The sequence below is a fragment of the Somniosus microcephalus genome, chromosome 2 (genome assembly GCF_052327205.1).
Source record: "Somniosus microcephalus isolate GS21.2 chromosome 2, FLI_Smic_1.0, whole genome shotgun sequence".
NCBI lineage: Eukaryota > Metazoa > Chordata > Chondrichthyes > Squaliformes > Somniosidae > Somniosus > Somniosus microcephalus.
Window position 1 is genome coordinate 254,956,235 of NC_140988.1, and position 26,042 is coordinate 254,982,276.

Here is a 26,042-nt window from a genome sequence, read left to right on the forward strand (position 1 = left end):
AGGCCAACATACCATTTGCTTTCCTAATTGCTTGCTGTACCTGCATGTTAACTTTCAGTGATTTGTGTACAAGGACACCCAGGTCCCTCTGAACACCAACATCTCTCGCCATTTAAAAAATACTCGGCTTTTCTATTTTTCCTACCAAAGTGGATAACTTCACAATTCTCCACATTATATTCCATTTGCCATGTTCTTGCCCACTCACTTAGCCTGTCTATATCCTTGCAACCTCCTCACAACTTGCATTTCCACCCAGCTTTGTATCCTCAGCAAACTTGGATATATTACATTTGGTCCTCTCATCCAAATCATTGATGTAGATTGTGAATAGCTGGGGCCCAAGCACTGATCCTTGCAGTACACCACTAGGTACAGCCTGCCAACCTAAAAATGACCAGTTTATTCCTACTCTTCTGTCCGTTAACCAATCCTCAATCCATGCTAGTATATAACCCCCAATCCCATGAGCCCAATTTTGTTTAATAACCTCTTGTTTGGCACCTTACCAGCTGCCTTCTGAAAATCCAAATACACCACATCCACTGGTTCCCCCTTCTATATTCTGCTAGTTACAACCTCAAAACTCTGAACAGATTTGTCAAACACGATTTCCCTTTCATAAATCCGTGTTGACTCTGCCCAATCCCATTATTATTTTCTAAGTGCCCTGTTACCATGTCCTTAATAATAGATTCTAACATTTTCCCTACTACTGATGTCAGGCTAACTGGTCTGTAGTTCCCTGTTTTCTCTCCCTCCTTTCTTAAATAGTGGGGCTACCTTCCAATCCATAGGAACCGTTCTAGAATCTATGGAATTTTGGAAAATGACAACCAATGCATCCACTATCTCTCTAGCCACCTCTTTTTCAAAACCCTAGGATGTAGGCCATCAGGTCCAGGGGATTTATCAGCTTTCAGTCCCATTAATTTCTCCAGTACTTTTTTTTACCAATACTAATTTCTTTCAGTGCCTCATTCTTGCTAGAGCCTTGGTTCTCCACTATTTCCGGGAAGTTTTTTGCGTCTTCTTCCGTGAAGACAGACACAAAGTATTTGTTTAATTTCTCTGCTATTTCCTTATTCCCCATTATAATTTCTCCTATCTCGGCCTATAAGGGACCCTACATTTACTTTCGCTAATCTTTTCCTTTTTATATACCTATAGAAGCTTTTACAGTCTGTTTTTATGTCTCTCGCTAGTTTACTCTCATATTCTATTTTCCCTTTATCAATTTCTTAGTCCTCCTTTGCTGAATTCTAAAATCCTCCCAATCCTCAGGCCTACTACTCTTTGGCAACATTATAAACCTCTTCCTTTGATCTAATACTATCTTTAACTTCTCTTGTTAGCCACGGTTGGACCACTTTTCCTGGTGGGGTTTTTGTGCCTTAAAGGAATGTATATTTGTTGTAAATTATGTATTAATTCTTTAAATGCTAGCCATTGCTTGTCTACTGTCATACTTTTTAATGTAGTTTCACAACCTACCTTAGCCATCGTGCCCCTCATACCTACATAGTTTGCTTTGTTTAGATTTAAGACCCTAGTTTAGGATTTAACTAAATCACTTTCAAACTCAATATAAAATTCTATTTCATTATGGTCACTCATCCCTAAAAGCCCCTTTACTGCAAGGTTATTAATTAACCCTTTCTCATTGCACAATACTAGATCTAAAATAGCCTGTCCCCTCTTGATTCCTCAACATACTGATCTAGAAAACTATCTTGCATACACTCCATTAATTTGTCCTCCACACTATTACTGCAAATTTGGTTTGCCCAGTCTATAGGTAGATTAAAATCCCCCGTGATTATTGTATTACCCTTGCACGATAGCAAAATACTGCAGATGTTGGAAATCCGAAATAACAACAGAAAATGCTGGAAAAACTCCGTGGAGAGAAATTTGAGTTGACATTTTGGGTCGAACCCTTCTTCAAAACTGGGAAGAAAAGAAAATAGATCGAAGGCAGGGCTGCGAGCGGACAAAAGAAGTAGAAGAGACAATAAAAGGTGTTTGATGCCAGACGAGATGGTAATAGGCTGAGATTAGGTGTGAAGTGTACGGGCAGGGCAAGAGATAGCTGCCAGGTGGGAGAGTGAAACAAAAGGAAAAGGAGTGGAAAAATTACAGGTAAAAAATTAATGGGGGCCGAGGTTATGATCTGAAATTGTTGAACTCGATATTGAGTCCGGAAGGCTGCAAAGTGCCTAATCGGAAGATGAGGTGCTGTTCCTCGAGTTTACGTTGAGCTTCCGTGGAACAATACAAGAGGCCAAGGACGGTGAGGTCCGAGTGGGAAGGGAGCGGTGAATTAAAATGACAGGCGACCGGAAGCTTGGGGTCACCCTTACGGACTGAACGGAGGTGTTCCACAAAGCGGTCACCCAATCTGCGTTTGGTCTCCCCAATGTAGAGGAGACCGCATCGTGAGCAGCGAATACAGTATACTAGATTGCGAGAAGTACAAGTAAATCGCTGTTTCACCTGGAAGGGGTGTTTGGGGCCCTGGACAGTGGGAAGGGGGGAGGTATAGGGGCAGGTGTTACATCTCCTCCGCTTGCACGGGAAGGTGTCAGGCGAAGGGGAAGGGCTGTTTGGGGCGATAGAGGAGTGGATTAGGATGTCTGAGGGAGCGGTCCCTACGGAATGCTGAAAGGGGAGGGGAAGATACGTTTGGTGGTGGGATCACTTTGGAGGTGGCGGAAATGCCGGAGGATGATGGGGTGAAAGGTGAGGACAAGGGGAACCCTATCGTGGTTCCGGGAGGGAGGGGTAGGGGTGAGGGCAGAAGTGCGGGAGATAGAACTGACACGGTCGAGGGCAGTGTCAACCACGGTAGAGGGGAATCCTCGGTTGAGGAAAAAGGAAGACATGTCGGAAGCACTGGTGTGGAAGGTGGCATCGTCGGAGCAGATGCGGCGGAGACGGAGAAACTGGGAGAATGGAACAGAGTCCTTACAGGAGGCGGGGTGGGAGGAAGTGTAGTCCAGGTAGCTGTGGGAGTCAGTGGGCTTGTAGTGAATATTGGTCAATAACCTATCCCTGGAGACGGAGAAGTCGAGGAAGGGAAGAGTCAGAGATGGACCATGTGAAGGTGAGGGAAGGGTGGAAATTGGAGGCAAAGTGAATGAAATTGTCTCGTTCGGGGCGAGAGCAGGAAACGGCACCGATACAGTCATCAATGTATCGGAAAAAGAGGTGAGGGAGGGGACCCGAGTAGGACTGGAATAAAGATTGTTCCACATAGCCCACGAAAAGACAGGCATAGCTCGGACCCATGCGGGTACCCATGGCAACACCTTTGATTTGGAGGAAATGAGTGGAGTTAAAGGAGAAGTTGTTCAATGTGAGAACACGTTCAGCCAGGCGGAGGAGGGTGGTGGTGAATGGGGACTGGTCGGGCCTCTGTTCAAGGAAGAAGTGGAGTGCCCTCAGGCCATCCTGGTGGGGGATGGAGGTGTAGAGGGATTGTACATCCATGGTGAAAAGGAAGCGGTTGGGGCCAGGAAACTGTTAAAGTGGCGGAGGGTGCCGGAAGAGTCACGGATGTAGGTGGGAAGAGACTGGACAAGGGGAGAAAAGATAGAGTCAAGATAGGAAGAGATAAGTTCTGTGGGGCAAGAACAGGCTGAAACGATGGGTCTACCAGGGCAGTCCTGTTTGTGAATCTTGGGAAGGAGGTAGAAGCGGGGTTGGGGAACTGTAATTTCTCTCCACGGATGTTGCCTGACGTGCTGAGTTTTTCCAGCATTTTCTGTTGTTATATTGTATTACCCTTGTTACATGCGCCTCTAATTTCCTGATTTATACTCTGCCCTACATTACATCTACTGTTTGGGTGCCTATAAACAACTCTCTCCAAATTTTCTGCCCCTTGCTGTTTCTTAGCTGCACCCAAACTGATTCTACTTCTGGATTTTCAGAACTAAGATCCTTTCTCTCTACTGTCCCATCCTTTATTATCAGGGCTACCCTCCTCCTTTTCCATTTTGCCTATCTCCTAAAAGTTAAGTATCCTGGAATATTTAGTTCCCAACCTTGGCCACTTTGCAACCATGTCTCCGTTATGGCTATTTGATCAAACCTGTTCATTTCTATCTGCGCTATTCATCTATTTTGTTACAAATGCTTTGTGCATTCAAATATAGTGCCTTTAGCTTTGACTTATTTTTATTTTTCATAGATGCCACCTTAGTCACTGATGCCTTATTACCTTTGTTACTCTCTCTGTCCCTTCCTGACTCTACTCTGCTCTAGAGCCTTGACATTTCTCTTGCGGCTTTTAAATTTACTCTTTCCTGAATCCTCCCACCCCCCCCTTATTAGTTTAAAGCCCTGTCTACTGCCCTAGTTATTCGGTTCGCCAGGACACTGGTCCCAGCCCGGTTTAATTGGAGCCCGTCCCAACAGAACATCTCCCTCGTTCCCCATTACTGGTGCTAGTGCCCCATGAACTGAAACCCTTTCCTCCCACACCACTCTTTGAGCCATGCGTTTTAAAACTCTAATCTGTTTGTCCCTATGCCAATTTGCATGTGGCTCAGGTAACAATCCAGAGATTATTACCTTTTTGAGGTTCTGCTTTTTAATTTGGATCCTAGCTCCTCAAACTCCTTCAGCAGAACCTCATTCCTAGTTCTACCTATGTCATTGGTTCCTACATGGACCATGACAACTGGATCCTCCCCCTCCCACTCCAAGTTCTTCTCCAGCCGCGAGGAGATATCTTTAACCCTGGCACCGAGCAAGCAACACAACCTTTGTAACTCTCGGTCACGGCTTCAGAGAACAGCATCTATCCCCCTGACTATACTGTTCCCTACCACAACTACATTCTCTTTCACTCCCCCCACTTGAATGACCTCCTGCACCATGGTGCCATGGTCAGCTTGCTCATCCATCCTGCAGGCTTTTCCCTCATCCACATAGGCAGCAAGTACCTCATACTTGTATTTTGCTAAAATACCTCATACCTGTTGGACAAGGACAAAGGCTGAGGCTCCTCCAGCACTGCACCTGCAGTCCTCTTACCTGCCTGGGTTGCATTCACACCCTCCTGTCCCTGACCACTAATCAGACCTGTACCACTACTTAACCTAAGGGTTGTGACTGCCTCCTGGATCAAAGTGTCCAGGTAACTCTCCCCCTCCCTAATGCTCCGCAATGTCTGCACCTCAGACTCCAGCTCAACAACTCTGAGCTGAAGTTCATCAAGATGCAGGCACTTGCTGCAAACGTGGTTGCCTGGGATCACAATACTCTCCACAAACTCCCACATGCTGCAGTTGCAGCACACCACCTGCACTACCATCCCTATATGACCTTGTTATTTAATTAAATGTGTAGTTTCTTGACTACTTGATCTAGATTAAGTTTTGGGCACAGAAATTAAATATCTACCTGTAACACACAACACTACAAGTAGTGTAGGCAAATAGCAACAACTCCTTTCCACTCTTTCCAAATTCCCAAATGAAACACTTTTTTTTTTAAATGTGCACTCCATTTAATCCCACTCTGTGCCAACTGCTTTTTCCATCCAAATTGATGAAAGATGATATAACCTGATTTTTATTTTCATAAAGCTCATATGCTAAAATTTGTAATCTAATTTGTTTAGGGCTGCTGCTCAGAGCAAACTAAATAATTACACTGCTGCAATACAGGACTGCAAGAGAGCAATAGCCATTGATCCAGACTATAGCAAGGCTTATGGAAGGATGGGGTATGTAATTATATCTTTCAAATTAATTTAAGAAAAGTATCTGTAACTTTATAAAACCTTTAGATTTTTTTGCAGGCACATAATGGTGCCTGCACATCAACAGTTATTCATAGAATGGGTCACTGCACCCCAGACAGAGATGAGATGCCATGGGTGCCAGTGGCCCTCTAATACTTCACCAAAACAGCATTTTTCATGTAAGTCTAGATAGTGAAAATTGGCACACTGATTGTGGCGATGGGTGCAAAGACTGAGCAAGCACATCAATTGAGCTTGGTGCCCACACATGCACAGGGCTCACTGGGTAACAGTCACCGAGGCCATAGGCCGTGTCCCTATCACTGCCTGCATCGTCTTGCATTGCAGTGAGCATTTTAAAACTTCTGTATTATTGATTTTGTAAAAATTTAAAGAATTAACTGCCTACAATTTATTAACACATCCTATACCATTAGTAATTATATTTTTTTCAGTTTGGCATTGACTTCTTTGAATAAACATTCAGAAGCAATCACTTATTACAAAAAAGCTGTGGAATTGGATCCTGAAAATGGCACTTTCAAATCAAATCTAAGAGTGGCAGAACAGAAAATAGAAGAGGCATCAAGTCCAGTAAGTGCTGCTCTACTGAATGTGGCGTCCATGTGACGCACTGTAATTTGCCTGTTTTAAAATTAAACTTTGCTCCTAAGTTTTGCAGATTATTGAAATGTGTTTATCCAGTCATCATGTTTCCCTGGCCCTTGAAAAAATAAATACCACTTTCCACTGATGATCTCCAGTTGGTTGTTATGGATGACTTAATTTGGGGCAAGCCATGACTCATAATAATATTACTAATTAGGCAAATAGCATGTACTTGAGATACATATATAGTATGGATATATATGTGGAAAGCCTAAGATTACCATCATAAATTTTCTGAAAATGGGGGACCATGCTTCCTAGATTTCTTGTGTATTCTAAGACAAAACTTGCAGCTGTGTTGAGTAAACAGAACTGCTCCACTGTTTCACAATGCTAATGCTGCTGTGCAATCTATTGGAACCATGTCAATAAACAGTATAATAATGAGAGATGTTGACAATTTATAGGCTATTGCAGCTGCTAATATGCAATTCAACATTAATTACAGCTGTAGAAGCCAAACATGCCACCACATCATTTGTTCTACAAATTTGACATTGTCTAGAATTTGATCATTATAGTTAGTTTAACTTCTAATGGTTAATTGTAAGGACATGATTTTACGTGATTTCTGTATCTACAGACAGGAGCTGGTTTGGGATTTGACTTGGCAAGTTTACTGAATAATCCGCGGTTTGTAAGTATGGTAAGTATGATTAAAATAAGAGTGTTCCAAAATAAATCTATACCAAACTATACAATAGTAATTGCAGATCTATTTCCTACTGTGACATTAAGTGGCATGGAAGATTTGCTTGCTTTGCAAAGGAAAAATTGGAGGGGTGGGTTGTCTTATCCACTTTTCCTTATTCCTCTTCACTTCAGGCTTTTCTTCTCTCCCTTTTCTTTCTTCTATCCCTTGGGGATTTAACAACAACGACTTATATTTATATAGTGCCTTTAATGTAGAAAGAAGACCCAAGGCGCTTCACAGACAAAAATGGATGTTGGGCCAAAGAAGCAGCTATTGGGAGGGATGACCAAATGTGCAGTCGAATAGGTGGGTTTGAAGAAGGTTCTTAAAGGAGAAGAGGGAGGTACGAACAATGATGGACAGGTAAAGACTCTGGTTCATCGAGCCTGTCCCAGATACCTTGTGTATCACAATATATACACTCCACCCCACCTGAAACCATGTGATCTCCTGGGAGAGACAAAAAAAGATATGAAACCCAGACCAATTTGGGGGGGGGGGGGGGGGGAATCCTTTCTGATCCATCTAGGCAATTGAAACTAGTCCAGGAGATCACTCTGGCTCTTAATTCCCTGCAGTACCTACCCTCTAAGAGGTGATCGCCGCCCCAGCCAGAAATAAATCCAGTTCTCGCTTGAAGTAATTCAGCGAATCAGCATCCACTGCATGAGATGGCAGCCTGTTCCAGAGGTCCACCATTCTTTGGCAAAAGAACCACCTCCTGACATCTAACCTAGATCTAGCCTTATACAACTTAAACTTGTGACCCCTGGTCCTCACTAAACAAACTGTCAACTGGAACACAACCTATTCCCTTCATTATCTAATAAACCTCAGTCAGATCGCCTCTAAGTCTACGCTTCTCTAAAGTGTAGAGTCCCAACTCTTTTAGCCTATCTTGATAACCAAGATGCTTTAAACTGAGAATTAGTCTAAAGGCCCTCCTCTGCACCCTTTCCAAAGCCCCAATATCACCCACCATTTGAGACGACCAAAACTGACAGTATTCCAAGTGCAGCTTGATTAAGGTCTTGTACAAGGACAAAACAGTATGCCCCGCCTTGTACTCAATTGTCCTATAGCTACATCCCAACACCCTATTTTCTCTAGCTATCACTTCACATGTACCTTTTTAAAGATGTATGCACTAGAATGCTCAAATCTCTATCTCCACCTTTAATGCTTTTCCCTGAAGGGTGTATCAGTGTTGAGCATTTGCCCTGCCACATGCTTAACACTGCACTTAGCTAAGTTGTACATTATTTGCCAGTCATGAGCCCAATCTTCCAACATATTAAGATCCACCTGGAGCAGACGAGTTTCATCTACAGTCACAGAATCACAGAATCACAGAATCTACAGTGCAGATAGAGGCCATTTCGGCCCATCGAGCCTGCACCGACACATATCCCACCCTATCCCTGTAACCCCATGTATTTAATCCCCTAACACTAAGGGTCAATTTATCATAGCCAAATCAACCTAACCTGCACATCTTTGGACTGTGGGAGGAAACCGGAGCACCCGGAGGAAACCCACGCAGACACGGGGAGAATGTGCAAACTCCACACAGACAGTCACCCGAGGCCAGATTTGAACCCGGGTCCCTGGCGCTGTGAGGCAACAGTGCTAATACTTGATCTTAGTATCATCTGCAAATTTGCAGATCGTACACGCAACACCTACGTCCAGATCATTAATAAACAAGGTGGGGAGATGGAGATATTTAGGGAGGGAATTGGAGCGTGTAGGGCCTAGATGGTTGGAGGCAAAGTTTCCAATGGTGGGGTGGAGGATGCACAAGAGGCTAGAGTTGGAGAAACAAAGTTCTGGGGAGGGGTTGTAGAACTGGAGGAGGTTAGAGAGCTGGGGAGGGGCAGGGCCATGAAAGGATTTAAATATTGGGATGAGGATTTTAACTTGGAGGCTCTGGGGGGACCAAGATCCAATGTAGGTCACCAAGGACATAAGTGATGGGTGAGGGGGACTCGGTGTGGGATAGGATACAGACAGCAGAGTTTTGGATGAGCTGAAGCTTATGGAGAGTCAGGATGGAAGGCTGACTAAGAGTATGAGAATAGTCAAGGGAACCCTTTAAGGATCTATGAGAACTACATGCAAATTAAAATAAACCTTTATTTGACAACTGGGTATGTCTCTTTGAATGTGACAGTAGAGTACATGGCAACATCATGACATGGTGCCACAAGAGTGGTAGGATGCAGATGTGATCCCCATTTCTGACAATTTCAACTACACTGCCAAGAGGTACCAAACATATCCCACAAAATGAATGATTTCAAAACTGGAATTTCTGCCAGGCTGCTCTTGCCCACTTCAGTTATAGGCAACAGTTCTGGACAAGCTTGAAAGAAGCATTGCTTGGGCTGCAACTATATTTTTGAAACAGCTAAAACATAATGCATTATCTTGTCATGGTGACTCTTAAGATAAGAAGGAATCAGATGGGTAACTTATTAAATTGCAGTTGAAATTAGAAAAGTAGAAAGAAATATGGGTAAAAAGACAGATTGATGGAACACAAGTATGGAATGAGAAAAGATCATTCACCACATCAAGTCCACTCCTCTTGATGGACTGTAGTATGAAACTCAGCTAGAGAGAGAGAAATGACCATAAACATCCAGCGAGAAATTGAAGAGTAAACATTTTTGTTTATGCATGATATAGGTTGCCATAGCTTTTATAAATTTTAAATGACTTCCACTTTAAAAGGAGTAGTGGAGAAGAGTGACTTGGAGGTTCAGATATACAAATCTTAGTCAGATGACTAGTTCAATTTTTTTAAACAAAGACATCAGGGTTGATTTTCATCTTTACTGGCCTGGTAGTCAGCCTCACGTGGATGGAGTGTAGAGGGGAAAATCTGGTGTGGAGCTTGCACGTTAGTAACAGAACCAACTGGCTTGATTTTTCTTCCATTCATTTCATGTAATCCTCCCTGCCAGATTTTCTTTCTGCTGCACCCAGGTGATGTTTAATGCCCAGGCAGGAACGATGAAAATCTCCCCTATGGGTTCCAAACTTTTATAATTAGGGAATGGAGTAGAAAAATAGAGGTAATGCTATTGGTAGGAAAAAACTGGAATCCCTACTAAAGGAGAAAATAGAAAAACATCTAAAAACCAAAAATAATATAATGAATAGCCAGCATGAATTTCAAAAGGGAAAGTCTTGCTTGACCAACCTCATCAAATTCTTTGAAGAGGTAATAGAGGGAGTAGACCAGGGTAATGTAGATGATGTAATTTATCTAGATTTCCAAAAGGCCTTCGATCAGGTGACACATAATAGACTAATGAATAAGGTTGGATCATGTGGAGCCAGGGGACAAGTAGCAGAATGGATAGCTAGTTGGCTGCAAGACAGAAAGCAGAGAGATGGGGTAAATGGTAGCTATTCAAAGTGGCCAAAGGTTAGAAAGTGGGGTCCCCACAAGGATCAGTGCTGGGACCACTGTTGTTCACAATTTATATTGACTATTTAGATAGTTAATACTGAGGAGGACTGCAACAACTTACAGGAAGACATTAATAAAAAAGTGCATAAAATTGGCAATTTAATTATTACATTTTGGTTTAAAAAACAATGAGGTTATGTATTACTTGGAAAATAAGAATCTAAATGGGGTAGAGGAGCAAGGGGTTCTGGGAGTATATATACACATGACTAAAAGTAGTGACGCAGATTAATAAGGCCATAAAAAAAAATCCAAGCACTAGGGTTTATTTCTAGAGGGATAGAATTGAAAAGTAGAGAAGTTATGTTGAACTTGTATCGGACCACACTAAGTACTGTGTACAGTTCTGGTTGTCATTGTGAAAAGGATATAGAGCCATTGGAGAGGATACAAAAAAGATTTACAAGGATGATACCAGAACTGCAAGGTTATACCTATTGGGAAAGGCTGAACAGGCTGGATCTCTTCTCCAAAAGAGAAGGCTGAGGGATGACCTAAGAGGTTTTTTAAATTATGAACGGTTTTGATAGAGTAGATACAGAGAGAGTGTTCCCATTTGTGAGGAAGAGCAAAACTAGAGGCCATCAATATAAGATGGTCACCAAGAAATCAAATAGGGAACTCAAAAGAAACTTCTTTACCCATAAATAGAAAAATAGAGGTAATGCTATTGGTAGGAAAAAATGATGGAATTCCGACTAAAGGAGAAAATAGAAAAAAAATCTAGAAACCAAAAATAATATAATGAATAGTCAGCATGAATTTCTAAGGGAAAGTCTTGCTTGACCAACCTCATCAAATTCTTTTGACGAGGTAGAGAGTGTAGACTAGGGTAATGCATATTATGTATCCCTCAATCAACATAACAAAAACAAATTATCTGGTCATTATCACATTGCTGTTTGTGGGAGCTTGCTGTGTGCAAATTGGCTGCCACGTTTCCCACATTACAACAGTGACTACACTCCAAAAGTACTTCATTGGCTGTAAAGCACTTTGAGTCGTCCGGTGGGTGTGAAAAGCACTATATAAATGTAAGTCTTTTTTCATAGTGGTGAGAATATAGAAGTGGTTGAGGCAAATAGTATAGATGCATTTAAGGGGCGGCTTGATGAGCATATGAAGGAGAAGAGATTGGAGGAGGAAGAATGGGAGGTGGCTCGAGTGGAGCATAAACGCCAGCATGGACTAGTTGGATCAAATGGCCTGTTTGTGCTGTACATTCTATGTAATTTTATTGTACCTATATAAACCATTGGTTCAGGTTCAGTTAGAATACTGTGTCCAGTTTTGGGTGCCCTACTTTAGGAAGGATGTCAAGGCTCTGGAGAGGGTGCAGAAGAGATTGACTCATGATACCAGGAATGAGGATATATTGGCCTTGGAGGGAGTGCAGCATAGGTTTAACGGAATGATACCCGGACTTCAAGGGTTAAGTTACGAGGAGAGATTACACAAATTAGGGTTGTATTCCCTAGAATTTAGAAGGTTAAGGGGTGATCTGATTGAAGTTTTCAATATATTAAGAAGAACAGATAGGGTAGATGGAGAGAAACTATTTCTGCAGGTTGGGGATTCTAGAACTAGGGAGCATAGTCTAAAAATTAGAGCCAGACCTTTCAGGATGAAATTAGGAAACACTTCTGCACACAAAGGGTGGTAGAAGTTTGGAACTCTTCCGCAAATGGCAATTGATGCTAGATCAATTGTTAATTTTAAATCGGAGATTGATAGCTTTTTGTTAACTAAAGGTATTGAGGGATATGGGCCAAAGGTGGGTTTTTGGAGTTGTTAGGCCACAGATCAGCCATGATCTCTGAATGGCGGAACAGGCTTGAGGGGCTCAATGGCCTTCCTATGTTCCTTAGAGAGGCTTTAGTTAGGGGGAGAAACTAAAGAAACTGAGGCTCCTTTCATTGGAGTAGGGAAGACAAAAAGGTCTGTTAGAGGTGTTCAAGATTATAAAGGATTTTATTAAGGTAAACAGGGGAATATTATTTTTGATAGTTGGTGAGTCAATCACTGGAGAGCATAAATTTAGGATAATCACCATGAATGAAGGAAGAGTTTCAGAATTTAAGCATGAGGACTAAAGATACGTGGCCACCACGAGAGTTGTCGGTATCACTGCAGCCTCGGGTTAACAGCCGCTGAAAATGGACGAAGCGCTACGTGAGAGAAATTTGCGCTTGGGGGCTAAAGATTTGTAGTTCAGCACTAACTTACTGTGTAACGCCCTCCTAGTGGCATTGGTGCAGGCATGGCAGTCGAAGTTGCCCTCCTGAAGCGCCGTTCCAGCTTCTAACACCTCTGGAAGCAAGGCAATAGTGTTTGCTAGCCATTGCAGGAAATTGAAAGGGCAATGCATTAAAAGGCCTTCTGAACTAATAAAAATAAAGTAAAAAATGCAGTTTCCCCCCTTGCTGCCTTTATAAAAAAATTAAAAAAATTAACATTAAAAAGTCCCAAATGGGAGTCTTAAGCTCTTAAAGCTGAATTCCCTTCTGAACTTCAAAAAATGGGAAAAGTGCTTCAGCACTATTCAATTTCAATTCAATTCAATTCAAATGCTTTATTGGCATGAAAGTTTACAGGGAACCATATTGCCAAAGCTTACATAACAAAAAGTACAGTTTTCCAACATTCTGTAGATGTCAAAACAATTTTGACCTTCGTTGGGTACATACAATATTAGTTTAAACAATATTAATTTAAACAGTCATTGAACATCGTTGGGTACATTCAGTATTAATTTTAAACAGTCCTCAGGTTGTGACATGTTGTTACATATTTGGCACCAAGGTATGGTCTGTCTCCTTCTCCCAGGACTAATCTTAATTTTGACAGGTCATCCAATTCTTTGAAATCTGGGGTTGTTTGGCTGAGCTTGTCAAATAATATGTTTCTTGTTGTGTTGAATTTTTCGCATTTTAGGAGGAAATGCATCTCTGTCTCAACCTCGCCAGCCAGACATTGATCACATATTCTATTCTCTCTAGGCTGCCAGGATTTCATGTATCTTCCTTTTTCAATTGCTAGTTGGTGGTCGCTTAGTCTGTACCTGGTGAGGGTCTGTCTCTGTTTTGTGTCTCTGATGGTCGAGAGATAGTCTGCCAGTTTATATTCTCTTTTTAGGGCCCGGTAACATTCTAATCTGCTTTGGCTTTTGGTTATTTTGTTCCAATGTTCCAGGTAGGTTTCTTTGCATTGTTTAATGATTTGGTTCACTCGGATTGGTGTTTGGACGGCAGTGTTGGTCTGGGACTGGTCAGGGTCCGGCTGAGTAGGAGTACTTAGTTTCAGTAGCAGCTGACTCAGGGGACTCTTTTCTGGGTTTAGCTCTTGGGTCTGGAAGGCTTTAAAATGAAGGGTGTCTGGGGAGCTAGATTTGAGGTGACACAAATGGCACAGCAAGCCAGGGAAGGGGCACCCAGGGTCTCGCACACAGCATTCCAGCTTTGTGCAGGGGGGTCAACACTGCAAGAGGTCTTCTACCCACAGGGGCCAGGAGGTCCTCCAGAAAGAATGCTGCGGGACCACATCCCCAATGCAGTTACTGCAAGCAGTGTTCACCCAACCACCTGGCTCTGTTGTCCAAAGAAGCTTCATGACCTCAGACCACTGGTCAAGGTCAGTGAATGCATCTTCAAAAGCTGCCTCCTGCCAACTGCACCATGAGGCTCACACACTGCTCAGTGCATGACTCACCCTCAATCACTCGCCTACCAACAATCTGTACCAATCGTGAAGTACACCTCCCATTCCTAGCCTCACCTCATCCCCTTGGCGGAGACGGTGCAGGCCATTCTTGGCAGGAGCATGGCTGAGCCCTTGGCTAGCAGTGGGGCAGAAAGGATACAAGATCATATGTTATCCTCTTTCTGGCATGCACTTCTTGCTTTCCCTCCCTCTCCTCCCCACAACTCCACCCTTGTACTTTCCTCATTTCACACACACAAAAAATACAGCCTGCCCAGCCAGTGGTTGGCCAAGGAGAGTGAAGAAGAAGAAACACAGTCACTTGATTTGACACTCCCAGCCACCAGTTCCTCAAGATTGACCAGCAAGGCCATTTAAGAACATAAATAATAAATAGGAGCAGGAGTAGGCCATTTGGCCCTTCGAGCCTGCTCCGCCATTCAATAAGATCATGGCTGATCTTCTACCTCATCTCCACTTTCCTGCACTATCCCCATATCCCTTGATTTCCTTAATATTCAAAAATCTATCGATCTCCATCTTGAATATACTCAACGACTGAGCCTCCACAGCCCTCTGGAATAGAGAATTCCAAAGATTCACCACCCTCTGAGTGAAGAAATTTCTCCTCATCTCAGTCCTAAATGGCTGACCCCTTATTCTGAGACTGTGACTCCTGATTCTAGACTCCCCAGCCAGGGGAAACATCCTCCCCTGCATCTACCCTGTCAAGCTCTCTACAAATTTTGTATGTTTCAATGAGATCACCTCTCCTTCTAAACTCTAGAGAATATAGGCCTAGTCTACTCATGCTTTCCTCATAGGACAATCCCCCCATCCCAGGACTCAGCCTGGTGAACCTTTGTTGCACTCCCTCTATGGCAAGTATATCCTTCCTTAGGTAAGGAGACCAAAACTGTACACAATACTCCAGATGTGGTCTCACCAGGGTCCTATATAATTGCAGTGTCCCCCACAAAGTCAGCAGCCATGCTGCAGCAGAAAACAGTCACTAAGGGAATACATAAGTGTGATGAGTTGATTTCTTGATGTCACATTGGATGGATAGATATATAAAGTTGGATTGGAAAGTTTGCTTTGTGGTGGCTTTTATTTCAGCATCATGGCCAAGAGGACACTGTGATGGTCAGTAACAGAGGGAAGGTAAGGTGTGGGATTAATGTTGAAAGGGGAATTGGGGTTGTGGTCACTGGTGTGCCGCAGGTGGATGATTCCATCCTGGATATCCCAGCCAGAAAGGTGCTGTGTGTGTTGCATCCTCCTCTTGTACGTCATCTTCCCTCTGCGAGTGGATGCTGTAAATCTGAAATACTCCGGTCCGGCAGCATCTTGAACTGAGATGTGAACTCTGTTTCATTCTCCACAGATGTTGCCAGACCTGCTGAGTATTTGCAGCATTTTCTGTCTTCTCAGAGGCTTTCCATTATCAGCCGAGGCCTTGCAAGCATCCAGCAGCACTCCCTACGCACTTTAAAAAAAACTTTTAACATGCATTGTAACAAACCACTACTTCAATAAAATCAAAAAAAATGCTTAAATGCAAACTTGCCTGAAAGATGTGTGTGTCCATTTAAGAGGTGCTGACAGCACCTTCGTCAGTCTGCTGCATGCTAGGTTTACATGGTGAGCTTAGAAACATAGAAGATAGGAGCAGGAGTAGGCCATTCGGCCCCTCGAGCCTGCTCCGCCATTCAATGCAATCATGGCTGATCATCCAAATTCAGTACCCTATCCCTGCTTTCTCCCCATATCCCTTTAGCCTTAAGAAATATATTTAACTCCGTCTTGAATATATTTAATGAATTGGCCTCTACTGCCTTCTGTGGTAGAGAATTCCACAGGTTCACCACTCTCTGGGTGAAGAAATTCCTCCTCATCTCTGTCCTAAATAGCTTACCCCTTAGACTGTGACCCTGGTTCTGGACTCCCGGGCCATCGGGAACATCCTTCCTGCATCTAGTCTGTCTAGTCCTGTTAGAATTTTATAAGTTTCAATGAGATCCCCTCTCATTCTTCTAAACTCCAGCAAGTATAAGCCCAATCGACCCAATCTCTCCTCATACGTCATTCCTGCCATCCCAGGTATCAGCCTGGTGAATCTTCGCTGCACTCCCTCCATGGCAAGAACATCCTTCCTCAGATAAGGCGACCAAAACGGCACACAATACTCAAGGTGTGGTCTCACCAAGGCCCTGTACAACTGCAGCAAGACATCCTTGTTCCTGTACTTGAACCCTCTTGCTACGAAGGCCAACATACCATTTGCCTTCTTAACCGCCTGCTGCACCTGCATGCTTACCTTCAGCGACTGGTGCACAAGGACACCCAGGTCTCGTTGCACTTCCCCTTTTCCCAATCTATTGCCATTCAGATAATAATCTGCCTGCCTGTTTTTTACACCAAAGTGGATAACCTCGCATTTATCCACGTTATATTGCATCTGCCATGCTTCTGCCCAATCACCCAACCTGTCCAAATCATACTGGACTTTCTCGGCATCCTCCTCACTGCACACACGCTCACCCAGCTTTGTGTCGTCTGCAAACTTGGAGATATTATATCTAGTTCCCTCGTCTAGATCATTAATATATATTCTGAATAGCTGGGGTCCTAGGACCGATCCCTGCGGTACCCCACTAGTCACTGCCTGCCACTCGGAAAAAGACCCGTTTATCCCAACTCTTTGCTTCCTGTCTGCCAACCAGTTCTCTATCCAAGTCAGTACCTTGACCCCAATCCCATGTGCCTTAACTTTACATGCTAATCTCTTATGTGGGACCTTATCGAAAGCCTTCTGAAAGTCCAAATACACCACATCCACTGGTTCTCCCTTATTTATTTTACCAGTTACATCCTCAAAAAAAATTCCAGTTTACCTTTTGTAAATCCATGTTGACTTTGTCCGATCCTGTCACTGTTTTCCCAAGTGCTCTGCTGTTACATCTTTTATAATGGACTCTAGCATTTTCCCCACTACTTAGGACCCAGTGCTGAACTCAGCACAAAGGTCCAAGTTCATCGTGGTGTTGTTAAGTCGGCGTTGCACGCCGACTGATATCACCTCTCCCTCATTTTAATTTGCAGGGCGATGGATCTTACTGGCAGCACTGCCGGGCCTGGGAAAATGGAGGACACTCCTGGACCCGCCACCAGCTGGCAAAAAATTGGCAGCCACCCTCTTAACGCAACTTTTTTGCCGGTAATGGGGGGCGTTAAGCCCTTGAATTACTTGCCAAAAGCAATGGAGAAAGCAAAATCCATAATAGCTTTGAAAAAGGAAGTGGATAATTTTTTTTTTACCAAAAAGGATGAAATGGTATGGGGATAGGGCAGGAGAATGAAACAGCTCTTTCAGGTAGCCAGCACAAGCATAATGGCTGAATGACCTCTTTCTGTGCTGCAAAATTCTGTGATTCTGCACAAAACAAAGTGAGGCATGTTATATCCAGCTGCAATTCTTCTTTTGGCTACATCTGTTATATTGCATACACGAGCCAAGTAAGATTCTTGGAAAATTGTGCTCACTTTTATATTTTTAAAAAAGAGAATTGCGCAAGTGCCCATTGCTGGAAACATATAGTCTGTGGTATGGTGTCCCTTTTTAACAACGTGATTAGTCAGAGAAAACTACAGAACTAGTTATTTGTCACATGGTTACCATGACCCAGTCCTCATGCTTCTGTTCTGTAGCTAGCCTCCCTTCTGCTTGGAGACCTTGCTGTCTCACTCCCAGCCCAACCCTGAATAGTGTCTCCAGCCCACCAACCCCCAGGTCTGGCCACTGCTCTTCGGACTTCCCATATTTTCTTTTACATGGCCTAGCAAATCCACACAGCGCTTCATGGGCCTACCTCTTGCCCAAGCCTCACTTCTTAGTTTCCCTGGCCAGACCTGCACCTTCCATTTTCCCAGCATCCCTGTCTGTGCTGTCCCACTAGCAGTGTCTCTGGTTAAAGCATGACTGAACCAGAGCAAGGATAATGATACTGGTGCTGGGAGCTGCTACTTAAGAGAAAGATGCAGCCATGTAAATGTTGATGTTGCCAAATAGCAGTTCCTTATCATGAAAAATGGCCAAGAAATAAGAGATCAAGGCAAGGCTCATACAAGTAAGTGAGCAATTTTTGCTCAACTTGGCAATCTAGAGACAAAATGAACAGCTGACTTCTGATTTATAATGATCTCAGTGGGCTTTGTTCAAGAGCCCGAAAGCAAGACTAAACATGGCATCTGAATTTCTCAAAGCGCTATTCTTTGGATAAACTCTGATTTCAAATTCAACGTAACCTAATTTTTAAGATTGCAGTTTTAATCTTGTATGATTAAGATGAACTTCGCTGCCCAGCTTTGCAGCCCACCGTCTCTTACTCAAACAACTTACCAATGGAATAAGATAATCTAGGGCAAATAATGCTGTTCAGTTATGAAAGAGAAAGAAGACAAAGAACAAAAGAGTGGGAGACATACAGAAAAGAAGATTTTCAGAAAGGAGGGAAAAAGAATGATAGTAACAAACAACAGAAGGTATGTAAGACGTACAGAGAGGGAGGGAAAAAATGTAAAACAAGACGGTGAAATATTAGTGGCAGAGATACGCAGAAGATACAGTTGCAGGAAGAGAACATTTTTTAAATTATGTGCATGAGCAATACCAAGGGAGATCAACTATTTTTAAATAAGGCAGAAATTGGATGAAAAAACAACTGAATTCTCTCATTTATTGTGCATTCTAAAACATAAATTCATACTTGAAGATTGCTGCTCATTTTACTAACTAATCTCCTCTTTCTAGGCTGCAAATTTGATGCAGAACCCCCAATTACAACAACTGTAAGTTGCCATATTTTTCATTTTTATAAATTAGCTTAAGAAAACCCTTTTTAACAGAATTTTTTTCTGTATTTGTATTAAACAGAATGTCAGGAATGATGTCTAATGCGATTAGTGGTCCTGCAGCAGGTGTAGGAGGTCTAACCGATATGGGCAGCCTTATACAAGCGTAAGTGTCTCATAACTTGGTGTATATTATATATTTACCAAAATTTATAATTTTAAAATTTGGTAAATATTTTTTACAAAATTGATAGGATACTGTGTTTTTATATTTGCTATTGCTGAGGATTTACTATCTGGTAATATTTTTCTGCAGGTGAGTTAAAAGCAGTATTTCAATCCAGCAACTCCAATGATAGAAATTATTAAAGTATAGCTCAAGCAGTTTGTCAGGAACCCCAGATTGAAAGAAAGACAATATTGTTGTTTAACGGCATTCTGGTTTATTTTTAAATAATTTAGTTGTACAGGATTGATCCATGCTGACCTGATTTGTCATGTTTAACCAATGCAACCAGGAAGGCATCATCAGTGACTGCCTAACAGCTTTGAATCTCTTAAAATGCACTCATATAGACTCTCATTGGGCTTTTTATTTGATCAGTGAATTAACTTCTGATGTTGAATATTTAGTCACAAGCAAATCAGTTTACTGGTTATGTACTTGGATTTACCCGTATTTCCTGCAACTACTGTAAATAAATGTCTAGAGAATCTGATATTACTATATTACAGTTAAACCTGTACAAACAGACACCCCCAAAAAACTGACACTTGCAAAAAACAGAATTACTGACGATCCCAAATAACTTACATTATAATAGATACAAGTCGCACCTTGAAACCACGGACACTCGCAAATTATGAACTACGGACAGCCTTCAATGCACCAAGTCCGTTTGCAACTGAAAACACAGACATGCAGGTAAGTGCGAGGCGGCAACGGATGGAAAAAAACGGTATTTGTGTAATGGAGATCTCTTTACCCAGCATCCATAGCAGCAGAGAAACTGCTCTGTCTCTAGGATTGGATGCTTGCATGGCTCTATCCCAGTGATAGGAGTTTCTCTGCCACTGTGGATTCTGAGTAAAGAATTCCCCATTCCACAAAAACTGGGAAATGTACTGGAATGACTGGTACTCTCTCGAAATGGGGCATGCATCGCCAGGGTGCTGCCCCTAAATTATTTACGTGGTGATCATCGCATTAAATTTCTTGCCGCAGTGCCCTCCTCCCCACTCCATGATGTCACCCAATCACCAGAGAGCCACAACCACATTGCGCCCAGTTGGTAGGGGTCTGGAATTGTGGGTGTTAACTTTCAAGTATGGGGTGGTCTCAGTATTCAGGGTGCGACTTTGAAATTGGGGGGTGGGGAGCACGCTCTGAATTCGGAGGCTGGAAGAGATAGAAATTGGGGAATGGGGGCTCAGGAGAGATGAAAGATGGAGACTGGGAATAGGGTCATTGGAGCAAAGGAGAAGTGGGAGAGAAGGGGGACTAGGAGTTGGTAGATTGGGACTCCGGCCAAGTGGGTGGGGAGGTGGTGGGAGGGCTAGGGGCATGCACCACGATTGTTACTGCTGCTCCTGGCTCTACAAACAATGTGTGTCTGGACTGCAGGATGTGGGAGTTTGTGGACAGTAAGACTGTCCCGAGCAAACACGTCTGCAGGAGATGTCTCCAGCTGAGTCATTGAGCTGGAATGAGAGTTGTAGACACTCCGACACATAAGAGGGGGAGGAATTTCTGGACAGTTTTATCCAGAATGCAGTCACACCCCAGAGGAAAGCACAGGTTCAGGAAGGGGAGGGTGTGACTGCTAAGGAGCCAGGTAGTGGGGATTTAGGAGAGGTTGAGAAGGAGGTCCCGCAGACACTGGTCCCGTCAGACAGGTAGTTCAGACAGAACTATTCGCTACCTGCGAGGACAAGGAGAAAGACTGCAGGGAGGACAGCCACAATGCAGACCAAGGCACTGTGGTTCAGAAGGCTGTCCAAGGAAGGACTGGGGGGAAAAAAGAGCAGAATAGAAAGGGGACTGTATAATTAGGGGGATAGATAGTGTCCTCTGCAGCCAAGAACGAGAATCCCGAAGGGTGTGTTGCCTACCCGGTGCCAGGGTAAGGGATATCTCTCGGTGGCTGGAGAGGAACTTGGAAAGGGAGAGGGTAAGTCCAGTTGTCGTGGTCCATGTTGGAACAGCGACATAGGTAGGAACAGGGAGGAGGTCCTACTGAAAGAGTTCGGCTCTAAATTTAAAAAACAGGACCTCGAGGGTAATAACCTCTAGATTATTGCCTGAGCCACGTGCAAATTAGCATAGAAGCAGGCAGATCAGGAAAATTAACATGTGGCTGAAGGGCTGGTGTGAGAAAGAGGGGGTTCCTTTTCATGGGACACTGGCACCAGTTCTGGGACAGGCTCCACCAGAACCAGGGTGGGACCAGTGTCGTAGCGGAAAGGGTAAATAGGGAGGTAGCAAAGACTTTAAACTAGTAAGGTGGGGGGGGGGGGAGGGATTTACAAGAATCATAACCAGCCTAATTATAAACAAAACAGGAAAAGAGAGCATAGGAAAGAATAAAGTAAGTGAAGACATTGATGGCAAGGGAATAAATAGTTATAGAACAGGAGTCTAAAAAGATGGTTAAACATAGAGAGAGGAAATCCTATTAAGAGTTAAACTGTACAGCAATGCACACAGTGTCCATAATAAAACAGGGGAGCTGGAGGCAATCATGCGTTGCGAGGAACCAGACTTAGTAGTGATTGCTAAAACATGGCTACAGGAAAAATCAGGACTGGGAATTAAACATTGCAGGGTTCAGAAGAATGAGAGGCGATCTTATCGAAATATATAAGATTGTGAGGGGGATTGATCGGGTGGATGCGGTGAGGATGTTTCCACTGATGGGTGAGACTAGAACTAGGGGGCATAATCTTAGAATAAGGGGCTGCCCTTTCAAAACTGAGATGAGGAGAAACTTCTTCACTCAGAGGGTAGTGAATCTGTGGAATTTGCTACCCCAGAGAGCTGTGGAAGCTGCAACATTAAATAGATTTAAAACAGAGATAGACAGTTTCCTAGCAGATAAGGGAATTGGGGGTTACGGGGATAGGGCAGGGAAGTGGACGTGAGTCTAGGTTCAGATCAGCCATGATCCTATTGAATGGCGGAGCAGGCCCGAGGGGCCGTATGGCCTACTCCTGTTCCTACTTCTTATGTTCTTATGGTATAACATATTTAGAAAAGATAGAGAGGGGAAAAGGTAGCTGTACTTATTAGGGATAATATAATGGCAGTAGAAAAAAGTAACTCCGCTATCAGCAAGACAAAAATAGAATCCATATGGATACAGATATAAAAAAATTAAAGGATCAATCACACTAAAGTGTAGTCTACAGACCACCTAATAGTGGAAGGGAGGTGGAGGAAGAAATATGTAGACAAATTAGGGAAATGAGTAAAAATCATAGAATAATTATGGGGGATTTCAACTACCCTGATTAATTGGACAGAAGAGGTAGGTAAAGGGGATAAGGGAATGGAGTTCCTACAATGTGTACAGGACTCCTTTCTAACCCAATATGTAAAAAGCCCAACAAGGGAGGATTCGCTATTAGATCTAGTAATGGAGAATGAACCAGAGCAAATAAGAGAAATAAAAGGAGGGGATCACCCAGGCAATAGTGACCATAATATAATACGTTTTAAGATGATAATTGAGAAGGACATAAGTATGGCGAAAACCAGGTTAATAGATTGGAGAAAAACTGATTGAGGGGCTGAGAATAGAACTTGGGAAAACAAAATCGACAATATTGGCAAACTGTAGAACAGCAATGGGAAACATTTAAAACAGTGTTCAACAGAGTGCAGAAACAATATATTCCCCTAAAAGGAAAGAACAAACTATACACTAATGAGACTCCATGGATGAATAAAGCCATAAGGGAACAATTGAGGGTAAGGAAAGAGGCATACGTTAAGTACATAGATAGCAGAGTGCATGATAAGGGAGAATATGAAGAGATTAGGAGAAAAGTCAAAAAAAGTTATGAAGGCAGAGGAACTATGGAATTAAATTATCAAGGACCATAAAACAAAATAGTAAAATATTTTACAGGCACGTCAATTTTTTTTTTTTTTTAAAGCAAGATTGGGTTGGGAATAGGGCCATTAAGGGATAGACAGGATAATATGGAGAGATGGCAGAAATATTAAATAATTATTTTGCTTCAGTATTTACCAGGGAGATAGAACAGGTGGACATGCCATTGCATAATGAGATAAGCGCATTTAAAATAAAGAGGGGATATATTAAATAAACTAATCGAACTCCAAGGATAAGACCCCTGGTCCAGTTGGATTGCATCCATGCATTTTAAAAGAATCTAGGGACGCGATAGCAGAGGCATGACTACACATATAATAATTCATTAGAAAAAGGTGTAGTGCCAGAGGACTGGCAGATAGCTAACGTAATACCTATATTTAAGAAGGGGGATAGAACATGTCCAGGGAATTATAGACCAGTCAGCTTAACATCGGTGGTAGGAAAAATAATAGAATCCCTACTAAGGGAGAAAAAAGAACATCTGGAAACCAAAAACATAGCAATGAATAGTCAGCATAGATTTCAAAAGGGAAAGTCTTGCTTGACCAACCTCATTGAATTTTTTGAAGAGGTAACAGAGAGTAGAATATGATAATGAAGTAGATGTAATTTATCTAGATTTTCAAAAGGCCTTCAATAATAGACTGATGAACAAGGTCAGAGAATGCGAATGCGGAGTCGGGGGACAAGTAGCAGAATGGATAGCTAGCTGTCTTCAAGACAGAAAGCAGAGAGTAGGGGTGAAAGGTAGCTATCCACAGTGGCAGAAGGTGGGTAGTGGTGTTCCATGAGGATCAGTGCTAGGACCACTGCTGTTCACATTTTACATTAACTATTTACACTTTGGAATCAAAAACATAATTTCTAAATTTGCAGGATGACACCAAATTTTGGGGGGGGGGGGGGGATAATCAATACTGAGGAGGACATTAATAAACTTGCAGAATGGGCATATAATTGGCAAATGAAGTTCAACACAGATAAATGTGAGGTATTACATTTTGGTAGGAAGAATAGGGCGGTCACTTATTACTTGGAGGGTGCAAGTCTAGGTGAGGTAGAGGAACAAAGGGATCTAAGAGTATACAAATCACAAAGTTCCAACACAGGTTAGCAAGGCCATTAAAAAATGCAAACAAAGCACTCGGGATAATTTCTAGAGGTATAGAATTGAAAAGTAGGGAAGTTATGGTAAACCTGTATCGAACCTTGGTTAGACCACACTGAGTACTGCATACAGTTCTGGTCGCCATATTATACAAAGGATATAGAGGCACCAAAGAGGGTGCAGAGTTGATTTACAAGGATGATACCAGAAATGAGAGTGTATACATATCAGGAAAGGATGAACAAGCTGGGTCTCTTGGAAAAAGGCTAAGGGGTGACCTAATAGAGGTCTTTAAAATTATGAAAGGTTTTGATAGTGGATAGAGAGAATGCTTCCACTTGTGGGAAAGAGCATAATTAGAGGTCATCAATAGAAGATAGTCACCAAGAAATCCAATAGGGAATTCAGAAGAAACTTCTTTACCCAAAGAGTGGTGAGAATGTGGAACTCGCTACCACAGGGAGTGGTTGAAGCAAAGTATAGATGCATTTAAGAGGAGGCTAGATAAGCATATGGGGGAGAAGGGAACAGAGGGTAATGCTGATAGATTTGGAGGAGGAAAGATGGGAGGAGGCTCGAGTGGAGCATAAACGCCAGCATGGGCTGAATGGCCTGTTTGTGCCGTATATCCTATGTAACATGGAGTGGGAGCAGCACTGGGAGAGGAACAGCCAGTAAAGTGGAGGAACCAAGAGGGGAAGGGAGGAAGAAGGTTTGTAAACTGAGGGCTAATAGGCCTTGAGATCCTTCACCACATGTAGCTATTGAGGTAGAGACTAATGTTTAAATGAAAGAGAAGGGGATAAATAAATATGGAATAACCTGGGGGTTACAGGAGAGCGCGCCAGCACCGGGGGCTCAAGGCCTCCTCGTGCTGTCATTTCTCTTTCCCCTCTTCACGGGTGGCCTCCTGGTTCTTGGAATTTCTCTCAGTGTAGGCTGCCAACGTAGCAGATCCCAGAATCGGGACATCCTCCCTCAAATGGAAAAGGACCCCAGGATGGCAGTGAACGGGGAAACCCAACAAACAGAAAATCAAACTGAAATCACATTTCCTTCTCCCTCCCTCCCACCCCCCCCCACACCCCCGGCCCCGGCAAGGCTCCAGAATTAGGCATGTCCCAGGTGAGTGAAAGAAAGAAGGAATGCTGCAGGAGTTGCAGGCTATTTGGCTCACTGGTTTACTGTACATACAATAACCATTTTGAAAATAAGGACACCTAATCAAAGTCCCTAATTTACAGGTTTCACATTTGACAGGCACGATACATGCATTGTGATGTTGATGGGGGAAAAAATGGTATGGAAGGCTTAGTGATTCTTATCACAATAAAAATATGGGGTGAAATTGGTCTTTGCCAGTAACGTGAACTGTGCTCAGTGAACTTGCAGCCCATCTTCCACGGGCTCCCAATTTACTTTTCCATTGGAAACAAAAAAGGGCTGCCGATTTGCTATACGTGCGTTACTGGTGAAGACCAATTTCAGCCCCAAGTTTCTTGCAATTTTTCAAAGACACTTTACTCAAGCCTAACTAACAGCTGCAACTTGCTGCCTTCGATGGATCTAAGCTCAGTTCTTCATCTTTTGCCATTCTTGGCCTTATTATTTCCTGTGACCTCTTAGAGCTCCAACATCTCCTCCATGGCTAAAACTGCCTT

General features: G+C 42.9%; 1 protein-coding gene across 9 annotated transcripts in view; it reads left to right on the plus strand.

Annotated features, from left to right (window-relative positions):
- Positions 1-26,042, plus strand: part of LOC147123335 (small glutamine-rich tetratricopeptide repeat-containing protein beta-like) — a 127,296-nt gene that overhangs the window by 38,125 nt on the left and 63,129 nt on the right. For 6 of the 9 annotated variants that reach the window (XM_085971097.1, XM_085971064.1, XM_085971048.1 and 3 more), the window contains 5 exons: positions 5,633-5,737; positions 6,211-6,349; positions 7,008-7,070; positions 19,112-19,149; positions 19,235-19,318. In XM_085971097.1, the coding sequence (XP_085827223.1) occupies positions 5,633-5,737; positions 6,211-6,349; positions 7,008-7,070; positions 19,112-19,149; positions 19,235-19,318 (429 nt within the window). Of the gene's footprint in view, positions 1-5,632; positions 5,738-6,210; positions 6,350-7,007; positions 7,071-7,333; positions 7,491-19,111; positions 19,150-19,234; positions 19,319-19,976; positions 20,078-26,042 lie in introns of those variants that run through there. The other 3 variants (XR_015074250.1, XM_085971086.1, XM_085971076.1) reach the window with 3 other exon arrangements.